Source organism: Centruroides vittatus, unplaced genomic scaffold (assembly GCF_030686945.1).
Source record: "Centruroides vittatus isolate TY-2023 unplaced genomic scaffold, ASM3068694v2 contig_4, whole genome shotgun sequence".
Classification (NCBI taxonomy): domain Eukaryota; kingdom Metazoa; phylum Arthropoda; class Arachnida; order Scorpiones; family Buthidae; genus Centruroides; species Centruroides vittatus.
Genome location: NW_027122214.1, coordinates 1,690,174 through 1,715,393, shown reverse-complemented (window position 1 = coordinate 1,715,393; position 25,220 = coordinate 1,690,174). Strand labels below are relative to the sequence as shown.

The window sequence follows — 25,220 nt, the reverse complement described above, 5'->3', positions numbered from 1 at the left end:
TAATATATCATATTTTGATAATTATAATTTCTTTTTTAAATAAATGAAATTTTGTACTTTGTATTTCTGTTTTAAGTAAACATTTTGTTAAATAATTCCCTGAAACAAATTATTTTCTATTGTAATAAGTCTCGATTATAATTAAAATTCAATTAAAAAAAAATTATATTTGTTAAGTAAATAAATTGTTTAAAATAATTAAAATCAAAAACATATAAAAAAAAATATTTCTAGCTAAATTTATCTATTTTTCTTTTACTTTTTTAATGGGTTTTTGTTAAAAATTTTAATTTTTCATTCACTATTTCAATATAACTAAAACAAAATATTCTTATTTCTTGTTTTATAAACTAAAAATAATTGTATTGTTTCTAAGTGTAATATTTCAAAAATAAAGAAAAAAAAATTGTTTTTCTTCGTGTGAAAAAATACAAAAACGCTTTATTTTTCAGTATGCATAAAATATTTCCATACACAAGCAGACTTAAATTAGTTAATAATTTAATAATGTAGGTATTTATACAATGTGTTTTAATTAATGTGAAATGAAATTCAATTTTGTAACTAATGGAGGAATATGATTAATATGAATGAAATTAAAGAATAAAAAAAATAGAAATAAACAAATTAGAAATATCGGAGCTTTATTCTATAACGAAAGAAGCTAACGTGGATAAATAATGCGAACTAAATGGTTAAAACAACACTTACGCTTTTTGATTATCCGGCATTGTTTAGAATATTTCCTAAATTTTACAATAAACACATCTCTTCCCGTTTCCCCATTATGATGTGTATGAAAGATTTTCGTCTGACAAACCTTAACCGAAGACAAAATTTGCCATGTGCTGTTTAATTGGTCGTCGACACACACTCGATCATAAGAGCAGCCAATGGCACGATCCGTAACGGAAATTAAAATACAATCAGTTTAGACCAGTGTAGACCTGTCAGCATTTGCCATTCGTTAAATAACCAAAACAATTTCGTATGGATTAAGAAATTTCAATTATTTCGTTGTTTGATAAATTAACTACGTTAAAATTTATTAAATAAAATTTATTTATGTAACCGATTTCAATATTTTAGATACGATAGAGTTAACCAGAAAAGTTTTAGAGAGTTTTCGCGATACGAAAATAACTTAGAAGAGTATCGATAACTACGGCGTCAATGCAGTAAAACACCCGGATATTTTCAAGATGGCGTCACTCAGGATCGGCTGTAGGAAGTCAGAACGCCCACTCTAGAAAGAAATCGTGAACGTAACAGTTAGAAAAATGAGTGAACAAAGTGAAGGAAATAATTCTCAGGTTCCTCGGTCAGTTACGACGGCCGACGTTAGTGTATTAGTAGCGTATATTAAAAGAATTGTTCCTGTTCTCGAAGATGAAGATGTTTTGCATCCATCTTTGGTTTCGGCTCTAGCAGAAAAGTCTAATCAAGAATGTTTAAAACGATTTATAAGTGATCCACAAGTCAGATCTCTACTCATACAAAAGTCGTCAAGTAAAGGTAAAAAAAAAAAAAATGAATTAGAAAATTTCGATACGATGCGTCAATGTTGCATCATTTATATTACTCATCATTGTATTGAATTTTATATGTTGTCAGGGGTGCAGATTTAAATTATTTAACGAATTTTTCGTTATTTATTCAATTAGTGAAATCATTCTGCATTGTTCCTAGATTTACAAATTTTCTATTAAACTCAATTTTTTTTTTGTATGTAATCTTGTTTAACAATGTTTAATTGATAAAGTATACTGTTTAGTATACAAATATGTAATGGTTTATATATATACTTAAGGCTTTATTGATTTTGCTGAATAACATGAAATGGTTAAATGGAAACAGATTTCCAACAGACTAATGAAATAGTTCAATCAAAAGAAATGTTACCTATGTTACAGAGCAGGGCTTCTTGGACAATGGGTTGTGACCCATCTGGGATCGCAACTATATGCAAAGGATGTTGCTTTATCCCGAAATGTTCCTCTGTCGGAGTCTCTAATACTAGTTACCAAAAATAATTAAGAAAACCATTTTGATTTAAACTATTTAAAATTAATGTTGTGGATACATAACAGAGAAATAAAGCATTGATAGATCATTTCCCATTGTTATCTGCTGCTGCTATTTGAAGGCCCATTGGTGGCCGAGTGGTTCTGTTCCCTGAACACTGACAGCCGATTGCAGAGACAACATTTAGAGGCTGACGGCGGTTTACAGATTGGGTAGACCACGGTTCAGAAAAATTTCATTGCAGAGACGGCGTTTCTCGCTTGCCACAATGCATAGACAGCGATTAGAAACAAGCTATTTGACCTACTTTCTAGACTCACTCGACAGCAAGTTTAGAGGGCTTTTTGTAGTTTTGTTGGTGGAAAAGCTTAGATAAAAAATGGATATCGTTCCTTCGATAAATGTTGTAAATGGTACGAATCAACAAAATTATTCATTAATTAATTGCTTGGAGCAAAAATAACAAAATTAAATATGTACTTTAAATTTGTTTTAAATGTTCAAATTTCGATATTCAAATGGGAGAAGACTTAAAACTGCAATTAATTTAAATTAGATGCATTTATTTACAATTCGAATATCGTGTCGGTTATAAAACATTAATGCATTTCGGGGTTATTGTAGTTACAGAACGTTCTGTTAAACAAACGAGACAATTTTAATAATTACAGAAATCTTTTTATAGAAATAAAAAAATATATAATAGTAATAATAAAATATTTAAAATTATTTATTTCTACAGTTACGAAAGGTGACAGTAATACGATGTTGAAATAATTCGTCAAAAATCTATTCTGAAGACAAATTTCGAATTTGGTATAAATTTTCTAAATATAGATTTGTTTGTATTTTAAACCGTATTGGCGATGAAATTAAATATCGAAATAGAAAAGGGTCGTCATTAACTGCCGAACAATGGTTGTTGACGGCCTTAAGATTTTATTTCCGGAAGCTTTCGGAATATAGCTGGCGACCTTTTCTGACATCACAAACGAATAACCCGATTGGCCGAACGACTCTTAAAACAGGGAAGTACTGGCCAAGAAAGTAAGAGCCAATGTTTTGCTGAAGTTCGTGTAGAGGGCATTTAGAAATAGACGCTCGTCGTCTTTGCAACGCATTTTAAACCGCGGTTCAGCCAGCCAACGTCTATAGGCCGTTCTGTTGTTAAACGTCGTTTAACGTAAACTCTGTCTCTGCAATCAGCTGCGAGAGTTCAGTCATGGGTTTGTGCCTCACCGGGACAGGTTGGCCATGTGGAGTTTTTTGAGTTTTCGTCACATCGTAACACCCAAATAGGGCCAGTTACCCTTAAAAAGACCCCTGGAAGGTGTTTCCTTAGGCAGATTGACCAAGTGTTGCATTGCCATAACTTAACAAAACAAACAAACAAAGCTACTATTCAATTGAATATACTCCCCCATTCAGTCTTATTCTACTATTACAACCCCTGGCAAAAAGTATTTGAACATGATGAAATAAAATTCAATCATTTAGTTTGAACTCGTTTTATAAGAAAAAAAATTAAAATGTTCAGAACAAAAATAGGCTGTTGTATAGATTACTCTTTATGGAATTTCAGGACTTTGAGTATATCTGAACTGAGGGGACCAAGATGAGTTCAACGATACCCTACTTTTTGACCGGAGACAAAAAATAAGAAAGTTATTGTATTTACAATTTCTTGCCTTTCACAATGCATTCTACACCATTTTAGAGTTTATATCCTATATTTAAACAGGTTACATAGAGGTACTGCCAAAGCTAATAATTTTCACATTGTGTACCGATGTAATCTCACTGTTTTCAAACTTTTAAGAAACAATAAAGAGGATCGGAATTCAATGACAGGTATTTATTTGGTACCTTTACACGACTAACGTTTTGATTCCAAATTTGTTTGTGGGGGCAACGATGCGCACTTTAAAACAAAGGCTCAAAGAACACAAATATACAATCAATAAGAACCTGGACAGCACTGTTCTAGCGGCATATGCAAGACAAGATGTTAGTGTTCAATGGGATCAGGCGGCAATCATTAGAACAACATTGAATAGGCAAGCGGTGAAGCATCTTGAGAAATTAGGAATCTTCAAGGCGCACATAGGAACTGGTTGTATAAACCATAGAGATGCAGATGCATTGTCAACTGTTTGGAGATCATTTTACAATAATTAATGCTAATGCTAATTTATATCTTACATTTATTCTTTTTCACTGTATTTTGACCTTATTTAAGCTGCTTATTTATCTATCTATATTTTGTCCACAGGGGCATTTTTCTGTTAATTTTTATATTTATTTCAAATTTATTTTATGTTCGATTTTTCTGTAACTGATGAAGATCATTTAAAACAGTTGAAAATGTTTTTATTGTATTAAAAATTTTTGCTGGATTTATAAAGGTGTAGTTTTTTTTACATAACCCAGTGAATAAAAATGTAATCATTTTAATTTCAAATAAATAAACCAAACCATTTTCCCAAAAAATAATTTTTACATAGAGCAGTATTGGAATAAAGTTTTTGAACATCAACAATAATAAAAGATTACATGAAATAAAAAGTATGCAATATTACAATAAATAAAATAACAAACAGCACAGGAAATGTTCAGGATAGGAATGTAGGCTATTATTCAAACCATTTTGTTTTGTTACTTTTATGTATACAGTAAAACCTTGTTATTTTGATATTGGATAATTCGAAGTCAAGCTTAGTCCCTGACCAAAGAATAGGATTTTACATATATTTAGTTCAGATAATTTAAAATATTCATACAATGAAATTCAAAGTTATTATCTGGTCTGGTGATATTCAAAATATTCCATCATTTTATGTGTTTATAAGAAAGTTTCCATGCCGAAGTGGTAGTTGTGGTTTCATCAATTATGCATTGTTGATTTATTGGACATCCATTCAAGGCCATTCAGACATTTTACATGTTGTCGATATAAAATTTTTTTATTTTTATGGAAGAAATCTGTTTGAAATTTAATTATTTTGGACATTTTTTGCGAAAATCTAATGTATCAATAATTCCAAAGTCCATTAAGTATACATGCATATTCACGATAGAATGTGTACTTATAGCTTTATCCTGTTAATAGAGCTTGTTTTAATCCAGTCACATGATTTTTGTAATATTGAATCAAGGCTGAATTCTTCATAGAACTAGCCATTGATCCTCTAGACCAGGGATGGGCAACCTGCGGCCCGCGACGCATAAAATGTGAATAAATATATCAATATCCCAGATTAAGGAAGTATGCAGCAAAAATTGAAACATTATTTTCTACAACTTATGTATATGAATAGTTTTTTCCGCAATGAATTTAGTAAAAATTAAAACAAGAAACCAGCTAACAGATACATCGAAACTAATTTAAAACTAGCAGTGACGAATATTTAACCAAATATTTCCAATATATTACGTTTACATCAGTTCCAGAAGCTAAATTAAGTATACCTATGCTAATTTATAATTATATATGAATAAATAATTCTGATTTACCAACATTTTTTTTTTCTTTCTCTTGTATGCGGCCCGCATCAGTTCAAAAGTCTTAAAATGTGGCCCTTACATAGAAAAGAGTTGCCTATCCCTGCTCTAGACAAAATTTGCAGTACTTCAATAACAAATTTGCAAAATTTGTTATTGAAGCACTTAAGCTTCTTTCATACATTATTTTCAGGTCTTGCTTTGAGTGTAATTTTGTTTTGTTTTCATCGTTTTCATTAAGTATATGCCAACTGACAGTCTTTTCAAAATAGCTTAAATTACTAAGTAATAAATCACAATACTAATGCATTTGTAAATGAACAGCAAATTTATATAAAATAATATTACAGTAGAGTCCCGAAAACTCGGCCTAATCTGGACCCAAGGGTGGCCGAGTTTGTGAAAATGCTAGATTATCAAGAATGGGGTTAAAAAAGAATAAATACAAGTGTTTCCTCAGAAAATACTGTACTGTACTTGTATGTATTGTTTGCTTGAGAATACAACAGAGAATAAACTGCCCAAATACCCTTAAACAAAAGAAATGTACATACTTTATGAAGGCATAGAGCTTTTACTACATGAAAATGAAAAGTAATGAATACACAGTGTACAGTAATTTATCTGGTAAGATAAACCTCAGAAAAATACTTTGAGACATAAAGCTATCTATAATGAAAATTAACCAGCCAACTTTGCAAAAACTGGCTACTTTTTTTTAAAGAAATGTGTAATGTCCTGTTGTCTTCTGCACTGCACTCTGCGTTTTGCTGCTTCATCATCATGAAGACGACGATGGAACAGTCGTCTTTGTGTAGTAAGTCCATTACCGACGCACCTTGTTGTTCAAAATACTGAAGGGTGGTTTCAACAGCCTTTAGTTTTTCACTATGTGATATTTTAGGAGCTTGTATGGTGGAGTCCTCAACGTCAACGTCTTCATCATTTTCCAGCATTTTTTTATTAACTGTGACAGCAGCAATAATTTCTGCCGGGTTATCGAGTGCCAAGTTTTCAGGACCTTACTATATAATTTTATTCAAGAATTACAAACAACTGATATGAAAAAAGGTTGAATAATTTGAAGTGTTTTTTTCCCTTTTGAGTTTTGAAATAATGAGGTTTTACTGTAATGTGTTTCTAATTATTGATATAAATTTTATATAAACAATAAAAATAGATCTTTTGATCACATATATAACTATGTAATTTTATCATTATTTTCAGATATATAAAACTAATTATGTAATTAACATATAATATAGATATCAATAATAATACCTGTACAACAGATTTAAATTTGTTTTAACTCTGATATGTTGGACATTTATATCCAAACTTTCGTAGTAAGCATATTTTAGTATACAGGAGTAGAGATACTGATCATGTCTTTGGCTCCAGCCATTCATCTAATTTTTTGAGTGTAATTGTTTGAGATAGGAGTATATTATTAAGCCATTTTATTTTATTTTATTTATAATTTAATTTTATCATTATGTAAATATTGTGTAAGCAATAGAAACAGATCTTTTGATCATATATACTAACAAATAATTATTTATTGTGACATTGTCACAACACTGGGTTGCAATTTTAAATTATATTTGTAATTTATTTAATTTAAAATATATGCTTTCCACCTCAAATTAGTGGCTTGCCCCTGTACATAATACTTTTCCTTTAACAATAGAGTCCTGCTGGTCATCTGTCTAACACCTTTCAGGGAAAACTTTTTGAATTGAAATAACATAATTTTCAGTTTGCAATGGAAGTTCATAGAGTTAATTGGGACTTCCTGCCCCAATTAACTCTATATGAACATCTATCATGAATATGCATGTGTACTTAATGGACTTTGGAATTATTGATACAATAGATTTTTTTGAAAAATGTCAAAAATAATTAAATTGCAAACAGATTTCTTCCATAAAAATAAAAAAAAATTTCTCTTTATTGGCAATGTGTACAATGTCCAAATGGCCTTGAGTGGATGTCCAATAAATCAACAAAGCATATTTGGTGAAACCAAAACCACCACTTTGGCATGGTTTCCATACCTGGTCTTGTCTTTCATTTATCTAACTCCATTCTTGATTACACTAAGAAGAATTTTGATAGTTCAGTGTTACATATATATAGTATAACTGAAAAGTGGAAAATTAAAATTTTTTTATAAATTTTTTAAGTGATGCTTTTTATTCAGATAAATGCACTAAAAAGTAAAAAAATAAATTATCTGAATAAGAAGCATTACTTAAAAAATATATAAAAAACATTTTAATTTTCTACTTTTTAGTTATACTATATGTATGTAACACTGAACTATCAAAATCCTTCTTAGTTTAGCATTTAATTTTATATATGTTATTCTCTGTGAAATTGGTTTTGATTCAAAAAAAGCTTTAAGTCATTTAAATTTGATGTAGCTTGTTTGTGCCCTTGACTTATGTAGTCTATTGTATCTTGTGTGTAAGACCAACTAAAGAAAGAAACACACTAATTGTCTGCTTTTCTTTGTTTTCACTTTTGTTTCCATGTGCAGGATGGCAAATAATGGTCATGTGTTGTAGCACCATCTATTATCAGATTTTAATTATTTGCTAATTTTTTGCTAATTGTTAAAAATGTTTGCAAACTATTAAAAAATATGCTGCTGTTGGCAATAATCGTGTGCAAAGTTTCTACTAGATCGGGAAGTGGGAAGTAGATGAATTGAAACTTTTTACCTGGACGAGATGGACAGAGTAAGTTAATAAAAAGCTTTAAATAATGTATTACTTGGGCTGCAATTTGAAAAAAATGTACTATAAATTCCCACTATTGTTTGTCTGTATATCTTTCCTTAATCTCGAGAACAGAGTTAGATAAATGAAAGATAAGACCAGATATAGAAACCATGCCAAAACCATGGTGGTTTTGGTTTCACAAATTATGCTTTGTTGATTTATTGGACATCCACTCAAGGATGTTTGGACATTGTACACATTGCCAATAAAGACAAAATTTTTTTTATTTTTATGGAAGAAATCTATTTGCAATTTAATTATTTTGGACATTTTTAAAAATTGTTTGTCATAGTTTGTTTTAAATATTTTCGTTCTTGTTTCCTAATGACAACAGTTAGTATAGCCCCAACAAAAAACCTTGGATAGCATGTTATTTTAATCAGTCTCTATCTAATCCTTTAATAATATCAAACAGAAAAATTTTGTACACTTATAATTATTTTATATTAGTAAATTTTTATTATAACTAATATTATAATTTTTATTATAACTAATATTATAATTTTTATTATAACTTATTATAATTTATTTTTATTATAACTTATTATAACTAACTAACATAAAAACTTATCATGTTGATAATACATGAAAAAAGTTAAGCAGTTGAAAAAAGCATGTGCGACCAAAAAAAAGCTCAGACAAAGACATTTCTGACAAATAATACCTCAGACAATACATTAAATGAGCTGACGTGTGATATTTGCATATTTTTCTTATTAACATTATTGAAGTGTATTTGTTTAATGAAAATGGCACCTGGTAAAACTAAGTGTTGATATACATGAAGTAATTATCATTCTCTATAGATAGGGCAAATCCTTAAGAGAAATTGCAAAGGAATTAAAAATTTGTAATTTTACAGTATGGAGTATTGTTTCAAAATGTCTGGAAACTGGTAAAATTTATCCACATAAATCAACTGGAAGGCTAGCAACCATAATAAAGACTGATCATGTGTACCTTTGTAAAATAGAAATACCCAACCATTGCCTAAATGATTAGGCAGTGATATGGCTAATTTAAACAATTAATACAAAGTAATTTGTCACTAGAGGGGGGCATTAGGTACCATCTCTTAACTAAATTAATAATTATAATTTTAATAATTTATTAAATAATAGGCAATTGTTGGATGTTTCTATATACAGTCGAGTCCGCATAAGTCATCATAGGTATAACTAGACACTGTCAGTTAAGTAATCAGTTTTCTGTGGTCCCAACTGACTTACATAAGCATTAATGTCAAAAAACTCAGGTTTACTTGACACCGTTTAAGAAGCATTTTCTTGGGTTTTCATCATGGCTGTCTCGAAAATGCCAGAGAAAATCACCATACAAAGATGTTGAAGATGCTTTGGTATGTTGGTTAAAGCAAATTCATTGAATCTTCCTGTTTTGGGGTTGATACTGAAACAAAAAGTGATGGAAATTGCTGAGGTATTTGAGTAGAAACCAACTTTAGTACCAGTCATGGATGGTCAGAGAGATAGACTACATGTACTGTATAAAGCACTACTGTATTTTCCTAATTGTAGTTTTGTGGTATTTTTCAACTTTGGTTTAGTCATCATATCGGATAACTCTACACATTTTCATTTTCCCTTGGGGTGTTGATTTATGGGGACTTGAATGTATACTCATTGGGCTTTGCAATGTTTGTTATACACACCTATGTAAAATAATTTTTAAAAAATTGAGGGGCATCACTCAGTGAAATTAGTGAGCGAATGGAATAGTTACTGGAAAGGAAGTTACAAAAGAAACTTGTATTTATCTGCACAAACTTGGCTATAGCCTCTACATATAAGAAAATATTATTATTTTTTATTTAATGATTATGACAGGTGACATTTCTAGGCAAAGGCAAAACCACTTCTCACAAAATTTTGTTTCTATTCATAAAATTTCTAAAACATGACAGTCAGTAACAGAAATTATGGTTCTTTTTAAACAAATAAAAAAACCAATTTAAATAGGCCAAAGAGTACCAATGCTAGACACAACAACAGTGGAAGCAGATTGAGTTTAGTGATGATGCAAAGTTTGAAGTCTGCATTGGAGGCAATAGAAAAAAGTCATCAGAAAGCAAGAGACATTCCATCATGACTGTCTATAGTGCACTGTGCAAGTGTTATAGTGTAGGGATGCATATCAGCTCAAGGTATGGGAAATTTGCATTTCATTGTGAGATCAGTAAATGCAGAAAAATATAAACAAATCCTTGAGGAAAACTTATTACCATCATTACAAAAATTAGAATATCATGGACATTTTATTTTCCAGCAGAATTGTGCAAGTTGCCATATTGCTAAACCACCAAGGCTTGGCTGGCCCAACATAATATTAACATATTAAAATGACCATTGAGCAGTCCCGACCTTTCCCTTAAAGAAAGTGTGTGGGGTAAAATTAAAAAAGCATTGAGTAAATGTCCTCAAGTAAGTGTGGATGGTTTAAAGCAAAAAATCAAGCAAATTTTGGATGAAATTACTTCAAATGAATGCCTGGCTCTTATTGATATGATGAATGATCATATGGACACTGTTATACAAGCCAAAGGTTAAACATTAATGTACTGTCTGAGGTCTTATTTGTCAGAAATGGCTCTGACAATTAAGACCTTAGCTTTTTTCATCATATATGCTTTTTTTCAACTGCTTATAACATTTTTCATGTATTATCAACATAAAAAATTTTTATGTAAAATCCTCAGTTATAATAAAAGTTCATTAATATAAAATATTTATAAGTATACAAAATTTTTCTGTTTGATATTATTGAAGGATAAGTTAGAGATGGATTAAAATACATGCTGTTTGAGGGTTTTTTGTTGGGATTATACTTGTTAAAAACATTTAGTACTGTTAAATCATTAATTAACACCTATAAACAGAGTTTCTCAAGTTTATTTCAATAATTAAAAAAATATTTTAATATAAAGTATTAAAACATAATTAATTTTAATATTTGTTTTTTAGATGATGAGGAAGTTACAGAAGCTGGAGGTGAAGGTGAGGAAGAAAGAGAAAATATTTACACAATTTCAGATGAAGTTCACTTTACAAATCCAAAAATTAATAGGTATGTAATGAAGTTACTCAACAAAGATAGAGGTGTTGTTTATTATTCTCATAAGCTACAATTACATTCATTTTCCTTATTACTTTGGTTCAGATTGCCATAATTTTTTCATATCTAATGGTATGATTCAATATTTAAATAATTTCTCTTGAAAATAGTAACTGAATGAAAACATGTTTTTAACTTTTCTGTTTTTGTAGTTCAAATTTTGTTGCTATTCATGAAATTTCTAAAACATGTCATCAGTCAGTAACAGAAATTATGGTTCTTTTTAAACAAATATTTTCAGATGTCATGGTTGTCTTAAGGCTCTTTCACACTATGACCGGCTGGTCCGACTCCAGGTCATGTTGCCATGGCAACAGCTGGCAACACAACTTGGAGCCAGCAGTCGGCCGACCAACTGGTCGTTCTAGTTGGACAGATTTAAAAAGTTAAATATTTGTAGTCAGGTCAGAGCAGTCGGTGAGCTACAGCCAATGAAAGCTTCAAAACTACAACCAATCAGACTTTGGATATATGAAAACTATCGAATCAGTCAAATGTAGCCTTACATTATATATATTTCTGATTTACTTAATTTTTCCTTGTTTCTTATTTCTTTCATAACTGCTTAAATTTTATATGGAAACACATATGATTTTAATATATATATATATATATTAAAAAAACAATATCAATGTAATGAGAAAAGATGGTATTATTTAGACTTTTAGTAAGAATTTATAAACGAAGTAAGATCATATTCTCAAAGCTTAATCAGGTAGATTACAAAAATATTTTAAAAAATTAGAAAAACTTAAAATGATTTCTAACACCCATTCAGATTGGTCCTTACGAATCGACCACCGACATATAGTCGTACTCAATGTGAATGCTTCTGCTACTAGTCAGTCTGATTATAGGATCGGTCGGGTCGGACCAGTCGGTCATAGTGTGAAACAGCCCTTATGAAGCCAGATTTAAAATCACTATTTCCACTTTTTTACAAAATTATATAAAAACATAATATGCCATCATAAATTAATTACATTGATAACACCAATACACTTACATACATCTTTTAAATTTTACATTCTATTTTTATAATTATTAACACAACTGTTAACAACCTTGATAAAACCTAAATTTTATCAGTGAATCCTTTTATTTATTTTTTATTTTTTACTTTATTTTTGCAACTGTCCTCATTCAGCAAGTATAAACACAGTAATGACATTGCACTTGCTTTCCAATATCCACAACATCTATATTTTAATCTATAAACACTAACTAACCTTTTTAACTAATACTGTTTTTACTAACATGTATTCAAGTGTGTATATAGGAGAAATGGGAAGAAAATTGAAGATAAAATTAACTGAACACCTGTGAGGTTTAATGCTGCATTATAATACTATCTTAAAACCATTATAGACATTAATAAGCATTTAATTTAAACTTCTTTTTATCAGATAAGTGTATTTGTACTGATATGACTAGGGAGAAGTATAACCAGAATTATCTGTTATTGATAGATAACTTATTTAGTGGTCTACTTGGTGACTTCTACTGATTGTTAAACTGGGGTGCAAATGTATGATACAATCAATTAAATAATACTTCTGTTTTGGATATACAGTTTAACCCGTTTATAATGTCATCCATGGGACTGGAAATTTTTTGACATTATAACTGAGTGTCATTCTATGCAGGGTCATAATTTCAGTGCGATAAAACGTACCAAGTGTGTTTAAGAGTCTATTATAAACTCCATTCTAATTTTACATTGTATGTTTTACCGTAAAATTATTTCTTAATGCTAATACAGTATACTATATCTATTATGATAGTAATAATTTATTATCATATGTATAAAAATGCAAACTACATGTTTAAATAAACTTTATTTACATTGATGTAATTAAAAATTTCAAAAATTACATTTTATAAGAAATTTCCATTTGTCTTAAGTTTCAATAATGGCAGAATTTCCATTTTAGAATGTTGAATCAAAAAGCAACAAAAGGTTAAATTAACGTATGCCAATTAAAAATAATTCAATTATTTCTTTATAAACTATTTGATATAATATGTTATATTAAAAATAATAGAATATTTAACAATGTAGCATAAAGTAATTTAAAAATGAGCACGTAATAACCGATCGTCATGTTGTTTAAAAGTGGCGAATTTCACCCCACCGAAGTCAGGTGGAAAGAGCACCACCCACAGTTGTTCTAGGAAAGTGAATTCTGACCTTAGGACTGAACACGTAGTATTTTTTTTGTTAAATAAAATTTGGGAGGGCTTCAAATATGACGTTAAAACAGGATTTTATGTCGTTACAAGTGGGTTTTTTAACATTATCTAGTATAGTAAAATTGTGGAACTGATAAAAATTTGACGTTATATTAGGGTTGTCGTTATATCCGATGACGTTATAATTGGGTTAAACTGTATATATATTTATAATGAGTATAATGATAGTATTTAGGGTTTGGTTAAGCAAAATATAAACAAATTTATGCTACATCAGCTAGCTTAATTAGGGTAATTTACCCTAATTATTGATAATTAATTTTTGAGGTAAGAATGTCATAATCTCTTAATTTTAATAATTAGATGATTTAATAATTTTGAATATCTGAAATTGAACTTTTGAGTAGGATTTGAACTGATCAAATCCTACTCAAAAGTTCATGCAGGAGTTCAACATGTACTGAATGGATTTGAACTGAAAGTTCAAATCCATTCAGGAGTGCATGTTGTTAGTTTTCTATATGGATGTTAAGACAAATTCTTTGAAATATATTAATTTTCTTATATAAATTATTGCTATTTACTTATAAACTATATAAAATAATTTTTTAATAAAATTTTTCAAAATTTTCAGTATTGTCATCATTAAAACATCAACTGTGATTGAAGCAGATAAAAAAATAGCTCATCAACTTCGTATAATGAATTTAAATGATTCCTCACCATATGAAACACTTCATTCTTATATCAGCAGTGCAGTTGCTCCATATTTTAAGTCCTATGTAAGAGAAACAGGACGTGCAGAAAGGTGAGATATTTTTAGTTTTATTGGATTTCATAATTAAGTAATGGACCTGGAAATTTCTGGTTGATAACTAGAAAATTTTGTCTGGTGACTAAAAGAACATTTCTAAAAATTTCTTATACTATCAGTTTAGATTTTTTTTCACATTGGAAGAAAACAGAAGAATGCATTTGATGCAGCAGAATATTGTATTGTTAATGTGAAAATCCTTACACATTTATTGTACTGATTTTGTAATTTGCCAAATCTTTTAGTTTAACTTACTTGACTTAGTCTGATCTAGAGTTATTATTTTATCTTCTAGTTGGAAAAATTATTTATTTGATTTTTTTATGTTGATTTGATTTAAAAAGTTTTAGCTTGCGTATTTAGCCTACATAGAAGCACAGTTTTAACTATGAGGGTTGGAATTAAATACTCAAATACTTTATAGTTTTTTATGATATCTGTAACTTTATTTTAAGGAATTGATTATTGTAATTCAAATTTTTGAGAAATATTTTTATTTTTCAGAGATGGTGATAAGATGGCACCAACTGTAGAAAAGAAAATTGCTGAGTTAGAAATGGGATTATTGCATCTTCAACAAAATATTGATATACCAGAGATTACATTACCAATTCATGCCCTTGTTGCTTCTACAATTAAGAAAACTACTGAAGAAGGTCGTAAAGCTACAGTAAATGACTTTGGTGACAAAGTTGAGGATTCAACTTTTTTGAATCAGTTGCAGAATGGTGTTAATCGTTGGATTCGTGAAATACAAAAAGTAAGTAATTATATAATGTTACAGATTTTTGGTTTTAGAATTCCTCTTAAAAAGATTAGATATCAAAATATTAAAAATTATTTTGTTATTGATGATAACACTTGTATAATATTAAAATATTCTCTTGAAAAATTAATATAGAAAATTGTCTGATAAATTAAAATCATATGTTATGACAACAAAAAATGTATGTAAATTTACATTTATCTGCTTCAGTATATTTTTCTATAAATGCAAACTTGCAAAAACCTTTCTTTTACATTAAGTGTTATCCAAATTAATTGAACCTCATTGAGTTATATAAAACTCCAATTATCCAAATTAATTGGGACCTCAGGCCATCTGGATAATTGGTAATCCAGAGGATAGTTAGCATTTAGTAATTGGAGTGTTACTATGTATTTTTTTGTCATGAAATTGTTTTTGTCATTTTTGTCATTTTTTTGTCATAATTTGAAATAAGTGCAAAATATTAAATTTTGTTTCAATATTTCTTTTTTTATTCAACATATCTAGTCAGTTTTTCAAAATGTTTTTTTACAAATTTCATTTATTTGTAAAAAATATTTTGGAAATCTAACCTCATCTTTGGTTTCTATGATGCAAGAATTAATGTTGTTTTAGATAGTTTTTTAAATTTAACTGTCTTATTGGTATAAACTTGTCAGAATGTCAGAATTTACTGATTGTACTTATAAATTACTTACTGATTTTACTTATAAATATGCAAACATTAATCTGTTTCTGCTTTAAATTTATGTTTTAACTCTCCTTTGATAAACATGATTAAAAACCTTACATTATGATGTCATTATAAATGCCAAGTAGATTTTCATTCTAAAAGATAAGAAGATATTTTGGTTTGATTCATTCTTGTTATTGAAGTCAAGTACTTTACTATAATCTTGTGATACTCAGCACTACGTAACTTGTTTACTTAACTACAGCATAACATAACTTTCCAACAATACCATTTTGTCGAATAACTTAACTTTCATATCTGGGGGTTAATCGTTTGTTAAGTTCTTGGCAGTTAAGTGCTTTCTCATAACCTCCCGACCTATTGTCTCAAGTTCATCAGTTGAATATAACACAAACCTGAAATTTTAGGCAGTCGTCGCTTGTTCTTTTGACAGTGCAATCATCGCCAGTCACTTGCCCAAAAAGATTTACTTTATTGCCTCCGAAACAGATTAAAAACATTAGTGCCTCCAAAACAGAATACCTTGCTATTGCCCTAAAGGAATAACCTCATTTCCGAAAACCGGACAACTGGATCTTTCTAACTTCAAAATTATCAACTCGCAAACCCACTGTAAACTCTCTCTCTTGAGAACTGCAAATTTAGGCCTATTTAACCCTTGTTCAGCTCGATTTATTATACCCACTATCAATAACTGTATGTTATGTATTTTATGTCCTTTACCAATAAACGGTTGTTTCGTTAACCTAGTCTCTGCATGAGTCACTTCTGTCGTGCTGTCTCTCACTCCATCTGCTGATCGCCCGCACACGTGGCTGCTTGCATGACCGAATCAACACGTCATCTCGGCTTCCGTGGCCATCGTTTTGCAATCTCTAGCTTATTTAGCCTCATTTCTCCCAATTTTTTTTTCTCTTATATGAATACCTAGATGATTTTATTGAATCATTTTTCAAACATTTCATTACTTTTTTAATTGAATATAACATAATATTAAAAAAGTTTGAGTCATTGTTCCCATACTTTTAGAAGAATAAAGAAATGTTTTCTTGCAGTTTCTGTAGGTTTCATAATAACAAGTAATATAAAAAAAAATTTTTTAAAGTCAATTTGTACTTAGGTCAACAGAAAAATTTTATTTTAGTTACTTTTTATTAAATAATTACAATTAATATAAATATGTGTATATATATGACAGAATCACAATATTAAGTGGCAAAATAGAAAGAGAAATCGGAATTGAACCCAAAGCATAAAATGTCTTCAATTTTATTTTTTGAGAAAAATCTTTCATTCTAACCACTAAGCCACAACTGCTAACTCACTCTCGAAAATCATTTGGATAAAACGTCTACTTAAAGCAAAAATTTTCAAAAATTTACCAAAAAATTATTGATTTTCACAAGAATTGAACTCTCATTCTTCACCTTTACGTGAAAAATACTGAAATCCTTGCATTTTACCGATTGAGCTACTGCCTGTTGATTTGGATTTTCATTACAAACTGCTAAAACTCTATTTAAAGTATTAATAATTAGGTTAATGTTACCCGTGATATCGAAGATGGCAACAGAGAAATTTTTTTCCCTAGATACTAGACGGCGACAGGGAAATTTATTAATTTGCATAATGCGACAGATAGTATGGGTATGCCCCCTAACGTTTAGATCACTTGGTATTCTACTTCGAGATTATCCATTGTTAATCTGCTTCCAGATTATCACTCGAGAATCTGATTCGAGATTACCGGAAACGCGGCCATCTCAAACGTAGGGGGAAAATTTCCCTGTCGCCGTCTAGTATCTAGGGAAAAAATTCCCTGTTGCCATCTTCAATACCACAGGTAATATTAACCACTAATTAAATTTAATTAATGAATTAATATTTGAAAAAACTGTATCAACATCAAGTGTAGTCCACTACAAGTTTAAAAAAATGTATTTGAACTTGAGTGGATGAATAAAAAGTATTTTTTTAACGATTGGAAATTTGAACAAGATATATATATATATATATATATGTGTATGATTTATATATGTACTTTATCCCAATAATTATGTAATACACATGTCTAATACTTGTTAATTATTAAACATTTTGTAAAAAATATTTCAGACATTCATCCTAGGTCAAAAATCAGTAAAGTCACAAAAGCACAATTACATGTAAGAAAATTGAAGAGAAGCTTAATCTTGTTCTGATCAAATTGACCAGTAGGGTGCTTCTTGTGTTAAACAACAATACTAATATGAGTTTCCATATTGATAGAGAAGTGAAATTTTTTCTGCTATGATGAATGATGTTTTCATGTTGTCAATGTTGCTTTGTTTCTGGATCAAAATGCTTGACCTTTGATAAACTTTAAATTAATTAATGGTAGTAATAATCTTTAAAAAATCAGGTTTATTTTCTGCATTCTGGAGTAATTGTTTGGCAACTTGTTTGATTTTTTTATTCTCTTCAGTTAAATCTTCTAGCTTTCATCTTGTAAAAACTTGACATCTATAACCTGTTCTGCAAAATTTAATCAGCCATCTTGAACCAGCATTGAGGATAAAACTAATTCAGAGTGAGAAAGAGAAGTCTACTTTCAAAAATTCTGTTTTGCAGCATTTGTGCCATTCACTTACTTGGGCATTCATTTCTTCACTAAATGTTTCCTCTTGGAATGTTTTATAAAAATGGCTGTTTAACCTTAAAGCTTGTCTCTAATGTTTGTAAATTAAAATGAATGTTTTCTGACAACTTACTTCTAGTTTTACATGAATTTTTTTTGCAATTTCTATAATAACTTGAAATGTATTGGATTTTGTTTACCTCAGTGAATATTATTGAAAATAATTAATAATAATATAATTATAAAACACAATAGAACATCCACACAGTTAAAATTTAGTAGAGGAAATATGCTATTGGTGCTGGCATCTCAACTTATGCATACTATATAGCTTTTCCAGCCTATATATTTTTGGAACAGCCTTCATAAATCAGCCTTTTTTTTTTAACTCCAGAAGATTTTAATTTTATTATATTTCACAGTAATATTAACTTAAATGATTTGATGCTTTTAATGTTGTTTATGAAATTTATATGTATTAAAAAATATATATATATATATATATATATATATATAATACAACATATTTTAAATACTATTTATGATATACAGTAGAGCATCGATTATCCGACTTAATTGGGGACTGGGGTTGGTCGGATAACTGAAAAGTCGGATAACCGAAAAGTATGAAAAAATACATTATTAGTATAGTGTATTAGACCCGGTTTAAATACTAGCCTCCCTTTCATGGTCGAGCCAGTGCTGCCAGCTAAAACATGCAAAAATTTAACAAAAATAGTATTAAAGTAGCCTAGACATAACCAAATATTGTAGCACCACATCACTAGCAGACATTTGAATTTGCCGACTGGAATGCGGTCGGTTAACCGATAAGTCGGTTAATCAGGCATCAGATAATCGATGCTCTACTGTATTAATAACATTACAGTTAGCTTTTAGATTTTTAAAAATTTCATATCAGAAACCTTTAAATTTTGATATTATAATGATCATTTTAGCTAACAATTATGATTTGATAACAAATTTTTAAGCAATAATACAAATATTTTTTTATGAAAAATTTGAACTTTGAAAATCATGATCATGAAGTTATTTAAGCCAATAAAGATGCAGTATAAAATATGTCAAGATGATATCTTTCTTATAAAAATAAAATAAGACTTTTAAAATTGATATTATAGTTCTTGCATTCTAAACATTAATCTACTCTGCTGTAATAAAATATTAAGTTACAACATACCACACTGGAAAATACGTAATAATGAACACAAATGTGCAGCTTTTAAATTTATACTTATTGTTTGAATGGTTGTTTGAATTTATGTTTTTTTTGAAAACTTTTGTTTCAAAACGACATTCGGTAACCATTGTTGCACCTGAAGAAGAACTCAGAGAGAGTTAAAAACATTTGTACAGAGATCATTTTTTGTTCTCTTTACATTGGTAATTGGTTCTGTGTTCATTATAATAAAATATTTTAATAAAAATTAACTGAAAATAGTTTCTAAAGCTAGAAACTATTTTATATTTTTCAATATCTTAATAGTAAATTTAAATTGGTTTAACAACTTAATTAAAATTAGTTTATAAAACTCTTAATAGTATATTATAATAAATTAACATTTCTCTGTTTTGAGATAATTGCCATATTTTTAAAAAATACAGTATAAAAATAAAAATGTGTGTTATCTTATTTTAACCAAAAAATATAAATTAAATATAAGCATTATTCAAGCTTCTTAAGCTTTTAAGACAGCTCAGGATTACATGTTATGCTTGAGATAGTCATGAGACTATGTTGAAGTTTACTGTTTAATGTCTGCTCTAACAGGAACTTCATGTGTTATAAATTTTGCTCATTATTATTTTGTTTTTTCCTATTTATTTAAGCTTAGATTTCCATTAATGTTTGCTTTGATTCAATTTCAAAAACACTGAAGGTGCAGTTCACTGAAGTAGGTTTTCAATCTAGTAGCATTTCTGGAATTTTTTAGAATAAACTTTTTTCACTTACATATCATTTAAAAATTACCAGAATGGACTGGCATATATTTTTTATAAAGTTTTCTTTTATTAATTAGATGTCAATTCTGATTAAAAAGAGAAACTACTACTATTCATAAAGAAAATACACCTAACTCTTGATTTACACAGTACTTAATTTGTATGATTCTGATTTTGGTTTAAATACTATTGGAAAAGTATGACAGTCTTGTTTTACATACTTAATCACCCACTGCTAAAGATGCATTGGTTAATTCAGTAGATTAACTACAGTGGCTAATTCATCTTAATTTTGTTTTAGATGATAGTTTCAATTTAACACAGTATTTTAAAACATTCTTCAGTATTTTTTACAGTTTTGTTGATAAAATTAATGTTTTGGTCCATGTTAACTGTTTTGACATTGCAGTTGTGTTATTGTGTTATCATAATTTTCAACTTGCATATTCAAAGAAATGGGATTCTCTATTTTTGTTTTGTGTTTTGATATAACAATATATGCATTAAGAAATCTATTTATCAAAAAGTTTATAATGAATTAAATAGAAATAAAAAAAAATTTTCAATAATGGATTTTTATTGTAATGAAATTATTACTGAATGTCTTGAATAAACTAATTAGAAAAAACTGGAATTGAGAATGTTAGTAATAGAAATGATGGAAAATTTTCAACTGAAAAAGAAAGGTACAGAATAAAGTTTCATTTTCATTTGTTTTATAATGGTTAATAAAGGATGGAGCCTTGTAATCTATTTCTTTATTTCCTATATAAATATTAGTTTCCATTTATGTGATTTTTTTGTTACATATAAATTGATATGCTATGTAAATTGAAGATTAGGTGTACATAAAGGTAACAAGTATTCTGGAACACAGGCAGGTATGAACTTTAAATATTTAAGTTGTTTTGAATTTTTCAGTTAGATGATTTCCAGATTCTTAAGTTTGTTTTGAAATGAGTTTGATTTTCTATTGTATATAAGACAAAAAATAATAATTTTTGCATTAATTTTATAATTTATAATTAAATACAAGCTTTCTTATAAAATTAAATAACTTTTGGAATTAAACATCATTTTTCTGATTCATGATTATGAGAATGCATTCATGTTCTTAGATGCATTCATGTTCTTAGAGGTGATATTTGCAAAATATCACCTCTAAGAACATGAATGCAATTTAGAGGTGATATTTGCTTTGCAAATATCTAAATTGCTTATTGCTCTATATTTGCTTTGCAAATATCACCTCTAAATTCTCATTGGCATCTGTCTGTGTGTGTCTGTCCTTCCTTAATGTTGAGAGAAGTTACATAGATGAAAGTTGACACCAGATACTGAAAGCTTAGGGGTTAGGAGGCCCTGATTAACTATATAATGTGACATGATGTCACATTATATAGTTAATCAATTAAAAAATTTTTCCCTAAATGGAGTCAGATAAATGACCACATGATTCTATTGTTAACAAGAAAAGTATGATGTACAGCAGCAAGACACTACTAAAATTGAGAGCATATGTCACAATATCACAATAAATAATTGCTTGTATACAATTTCACCTATGAATCAAAAAATTTGGGCATCACTGGTTTTTATATTTGTTTTAATTTACACCTATATCTGTTGTCTATTCTTTATGGTTCATGAAGTGAATTTAATTTATTCATTTATATTTGTAGGTTACCAAATTAGATCGTGATCCATCATCTGGAACTGCTCTTCAGGAGATCAGTTTTTGGTTAAATTTAGAAAGAGCCCTCTTACGTATTCAAGAAAAGCGAGAGAGCTCAGAAGTAGCCCTTACATTAGATATATTAAAGAAAGGAAAAAGGTTTCATGCAACTGTGAGTTTTGATACTGACACAGGTAAGATATTTACTTAGAAAAGACATTTTGTTAAATTTTATCAATAGTGTGTGAATGTATATGTTTGCATATATAAATACATGTTAATTGTAAAATAATGCAAATTAAAAATTTTTGTTTTTTCTTTGTGCTTAGGATTGAAACAAGCTTTAGCTACTGTGAATGATTATAATCCATTAATGAAAGATTTTCCTCTGAATGATTTGTTATCAGCTACAGAATTAGATAAAATTAGATCAGCATTGCAAGCAATATTTTCTCATTTAAGAAAAATACGCAGTACAAAATATCCTATCCAGCGAGCCCTTAAGTTAGTTGAAGCAATTTCAAGAGATTTAATGTCACAGTTATTAAAGGTTTTATTTTTGATTTTATTTTTGTTGTTATAAATGAATTCTATAAGTTCATAATGATTTTATAATTGCATTAGGTTCTTGGCACAAGAAGATTAATGCATATACCATTTGAGGAGTTTGAGAAGGTATGTATGTAGTTAGTTTAAAACGTTTATTTTTATCAAAGTTAGATATTTTTCATACAGAAATGAAGTGCAAGCTAACCTTTGTAGTTTACTTTTATAATTAAAATTACATAGTCTTTCTTTCTATTTAAAAACAAATACAATATATAAAAGTAAATAAATGTATATTTACTTATTTATATTTAGTTTAAGAATAATACATAAATTTATCTTTATAACTTATTCTCATTTATGGTGCATCCCATAAAATTAGACCCACTAATGGGGTCTAATTTTATGGTATGCAAATGGAACATGGTTTTAATTTGCCTAAGATTTATTTTGAAGGCAAAATCTGAAGTAACATTGTTTGTTGAAGTGCAAGCAAAATGGGAAAAAAGAATGTGTGTTAACAGATTTTGAAAAAAAGAAAACCTCAGCTCTAATGATGAAGGAATGTCATCTAGAGTTGCTGGGGGCCAAGTCACAATTCTCTGGTTGGGTCAAAAATGTTCCAGCCAATTTTCTGAAGCACAGCTTGATTGGCTGCAGTGTTGTGTGGTTGTGCATTATCTTCCTTGAATAAAGATTAAACACCATTTTCTTACACCTGCTTTGTTCATGTGATCACCAAACACTTGTGATGTAAAAAATTTAGAAATGAATTTTTTTTTTGGACTAACTGAATAAGTATTTTCTTTCGTTGTACCTTCGAACACCATCAGGAAATTTTACTGATGGAGATGACCTTTCTATAGAGGCTACTATTCTCCACCTCAACAAGCAAAACATTAAAAAGTTCCATCTGGTGGCAAAATACACATTTTTTAAAAAATTAAACATTAAAAAATTCACAAATGAATATTTTATTAAAAGTTATAACTTTTGTGATTTGTTTATGAATTTTTATAGGACAGACATTTTTCACACTTAGAAAAGAATAACACTTTGCATTTAGTGGAATTTTTGATTTCTGTACACATTTTAACCCTTGACAAAACAGTATTAATAAGCCTGCCATTATCGAAATTCTACACATGCTAAACTAACACATCAGAGAACAAATTGACCTTGATTCGATTCGATTCGATGGCAGAAATTTACCTGTGCATAGTGCTATGCACAGATGTTCTTTACTTTCTGGATGTCCCTTGTATATTATTATTTCAAGATCACTACTTAATATGAGATGAAAAAGGTTTTTATATAGAAGGCAGGAAAGAATTGATTTGATAAAGAAATCAATATGGAAAATACATGCTAGACTTATTCAAATTTTTAATTTACAAGAATCTGACAAAGTGAAATAATTAAGATTGGACAAAGATATTGAGACTTAAAAATTTAATGCGATGTCAGCTGACATCGTATGAAATTTTTAAGTCTCAATATCTTTACAGGCAATACAGACAAGCGGCAAATCAAATTGTATTTGTGATCTTGTTCCTTCTTCTCGCTGAAAACAGCATTCTGTAGGATTGAAGTTTTTATATATAATTTAACTAATGCAATTTATTGATTTTTTTTTTTCTTTATCTAATTTGTAATAAAGTGTATTATGAAAACTAGAGGATTGAATAATTCATTTAACAGGTTATGGATCCAGGCCACACTCCTAGAACTCTGTCAAATTAATACTCTAATGAAGTAAAGGCAAGTTTTTTCTAGAATAGTCTAAGTTGTAACCCACTAGCTCCAATCAATGTTCAAGATGGCTATGCAATTGTTTCAAATAGAAAAGTTAGATAAAGGCAATATTTTCATTTGCATTTTCCAGCAAGCAATCATAATTGATTGCTGGAAAATGCAAATGAAAATACTTTTAATACAAAATGACCTTTGGAAATATGTTGAAGAACCAAAGGGTGAATCTGATGAAGAATGGAACAAAAAGGACCAAAAAGCTTCAGCAGCAGTTATTTTCAGCATAAAATCATCAGAAATAATTCATGTAAAAAGATGGAGCACATCAAAGGAAGTGTGGGACAAGCTGAAAGAAATAAATCAGTCAAGAGGACCAATTACGAAAGTAAGTCTTATGAAACAACTACAGTATTTCAAATGAAAATGAAGTTGAATCAAAGTATGAAGGAATATTTAGGTGCCTTCTTTGGAACACTTGATAAATTGGCAGAAATTGATGCATGTGTTTCCAATGACTTTCTTTCCATTCTGATCCTTTGCAAACTTTTCTGGTGAATGTGACAATTTTAGAGTAGCAATCGAAAGCAGAAATTGGCTTTCAGAATCCAACATGTTAATAGTGAAACTTCTAGAAGAGATGTGAGAGGGAAGAAGATGGAGCAGACAGCCTTCATGGGACACTGAAATGAAAATAAAGGCAAAGATCAGCTTAACCCTAAGAAAAGAAAGTAATTTTCTTTCAAGTGTTATACCT

At 29.0% G+C, this 25,220-nt stretch overlaps 2 protein-coding genes across 3 annotated transcripts in view; one reads left to right on the top strand and one right to left on the bottom strand.

The window, feature by feature from the left end:
- LOC136976249 (protein pellino-like) overlaps positions 1-936 on the bottom strand; it is a 58,305-nt gene extending 57,369 nt beyond the window's left edge. The window contains exon 1 of the mRNA XM_067271471.1: positions 712-936. Coding sequence (XP_067127572.1) covers positions 712-731 — 20 coding nt within the window. The 5' untranslated portion in view covers positions 732-936. The remainder of the gene's footprint in view (positions 1-711) is intronic.
- A 222-nt stretch (positions 937-1,158) lies between these two features.
- The window catches only part of Dhc64C (dynein heavy chain, cytoplasmic), a 152,304-nt gene continuing 128,242 nt past the window's right edge, over positions 1,159-25,220 (top strand). Inside the window, exons 1-7 of one of the 2 annotated variants that reach the window (XM_067271466.1) lie at positions 1,159-1,515; positions 11,291-11,393; positions 14,269-14,442; positions 14,953-15,208; positions 22,176-22,362; positions 22,498-22,718; positions 22,793-22,843. In XM_067271466.1, coding sequence (XP_067127567.1) covers positions 1,281-1,515; positions 11,291-11,393; positions 14,269-14,442; positions 14,953-15,208; positions 22,176-22,362; positions 22,498-22,718; positions 22,793-22,843 — 1,227 coding nt within the window. In that variant the 5' untranslated portion in view covers positions 1,159-1,280. The remainder of the gene's footprint in view (positions 1,516-11,290; positions 11,394-14,268; positions 14,443-14,952; positions 15,209-22,175; positions 22,363-22,497; positions 22,719-22,792; positions 22,844-25,220) is intronic. The other variant, XM_067271467.1, reaches the window with a different exon arrangement.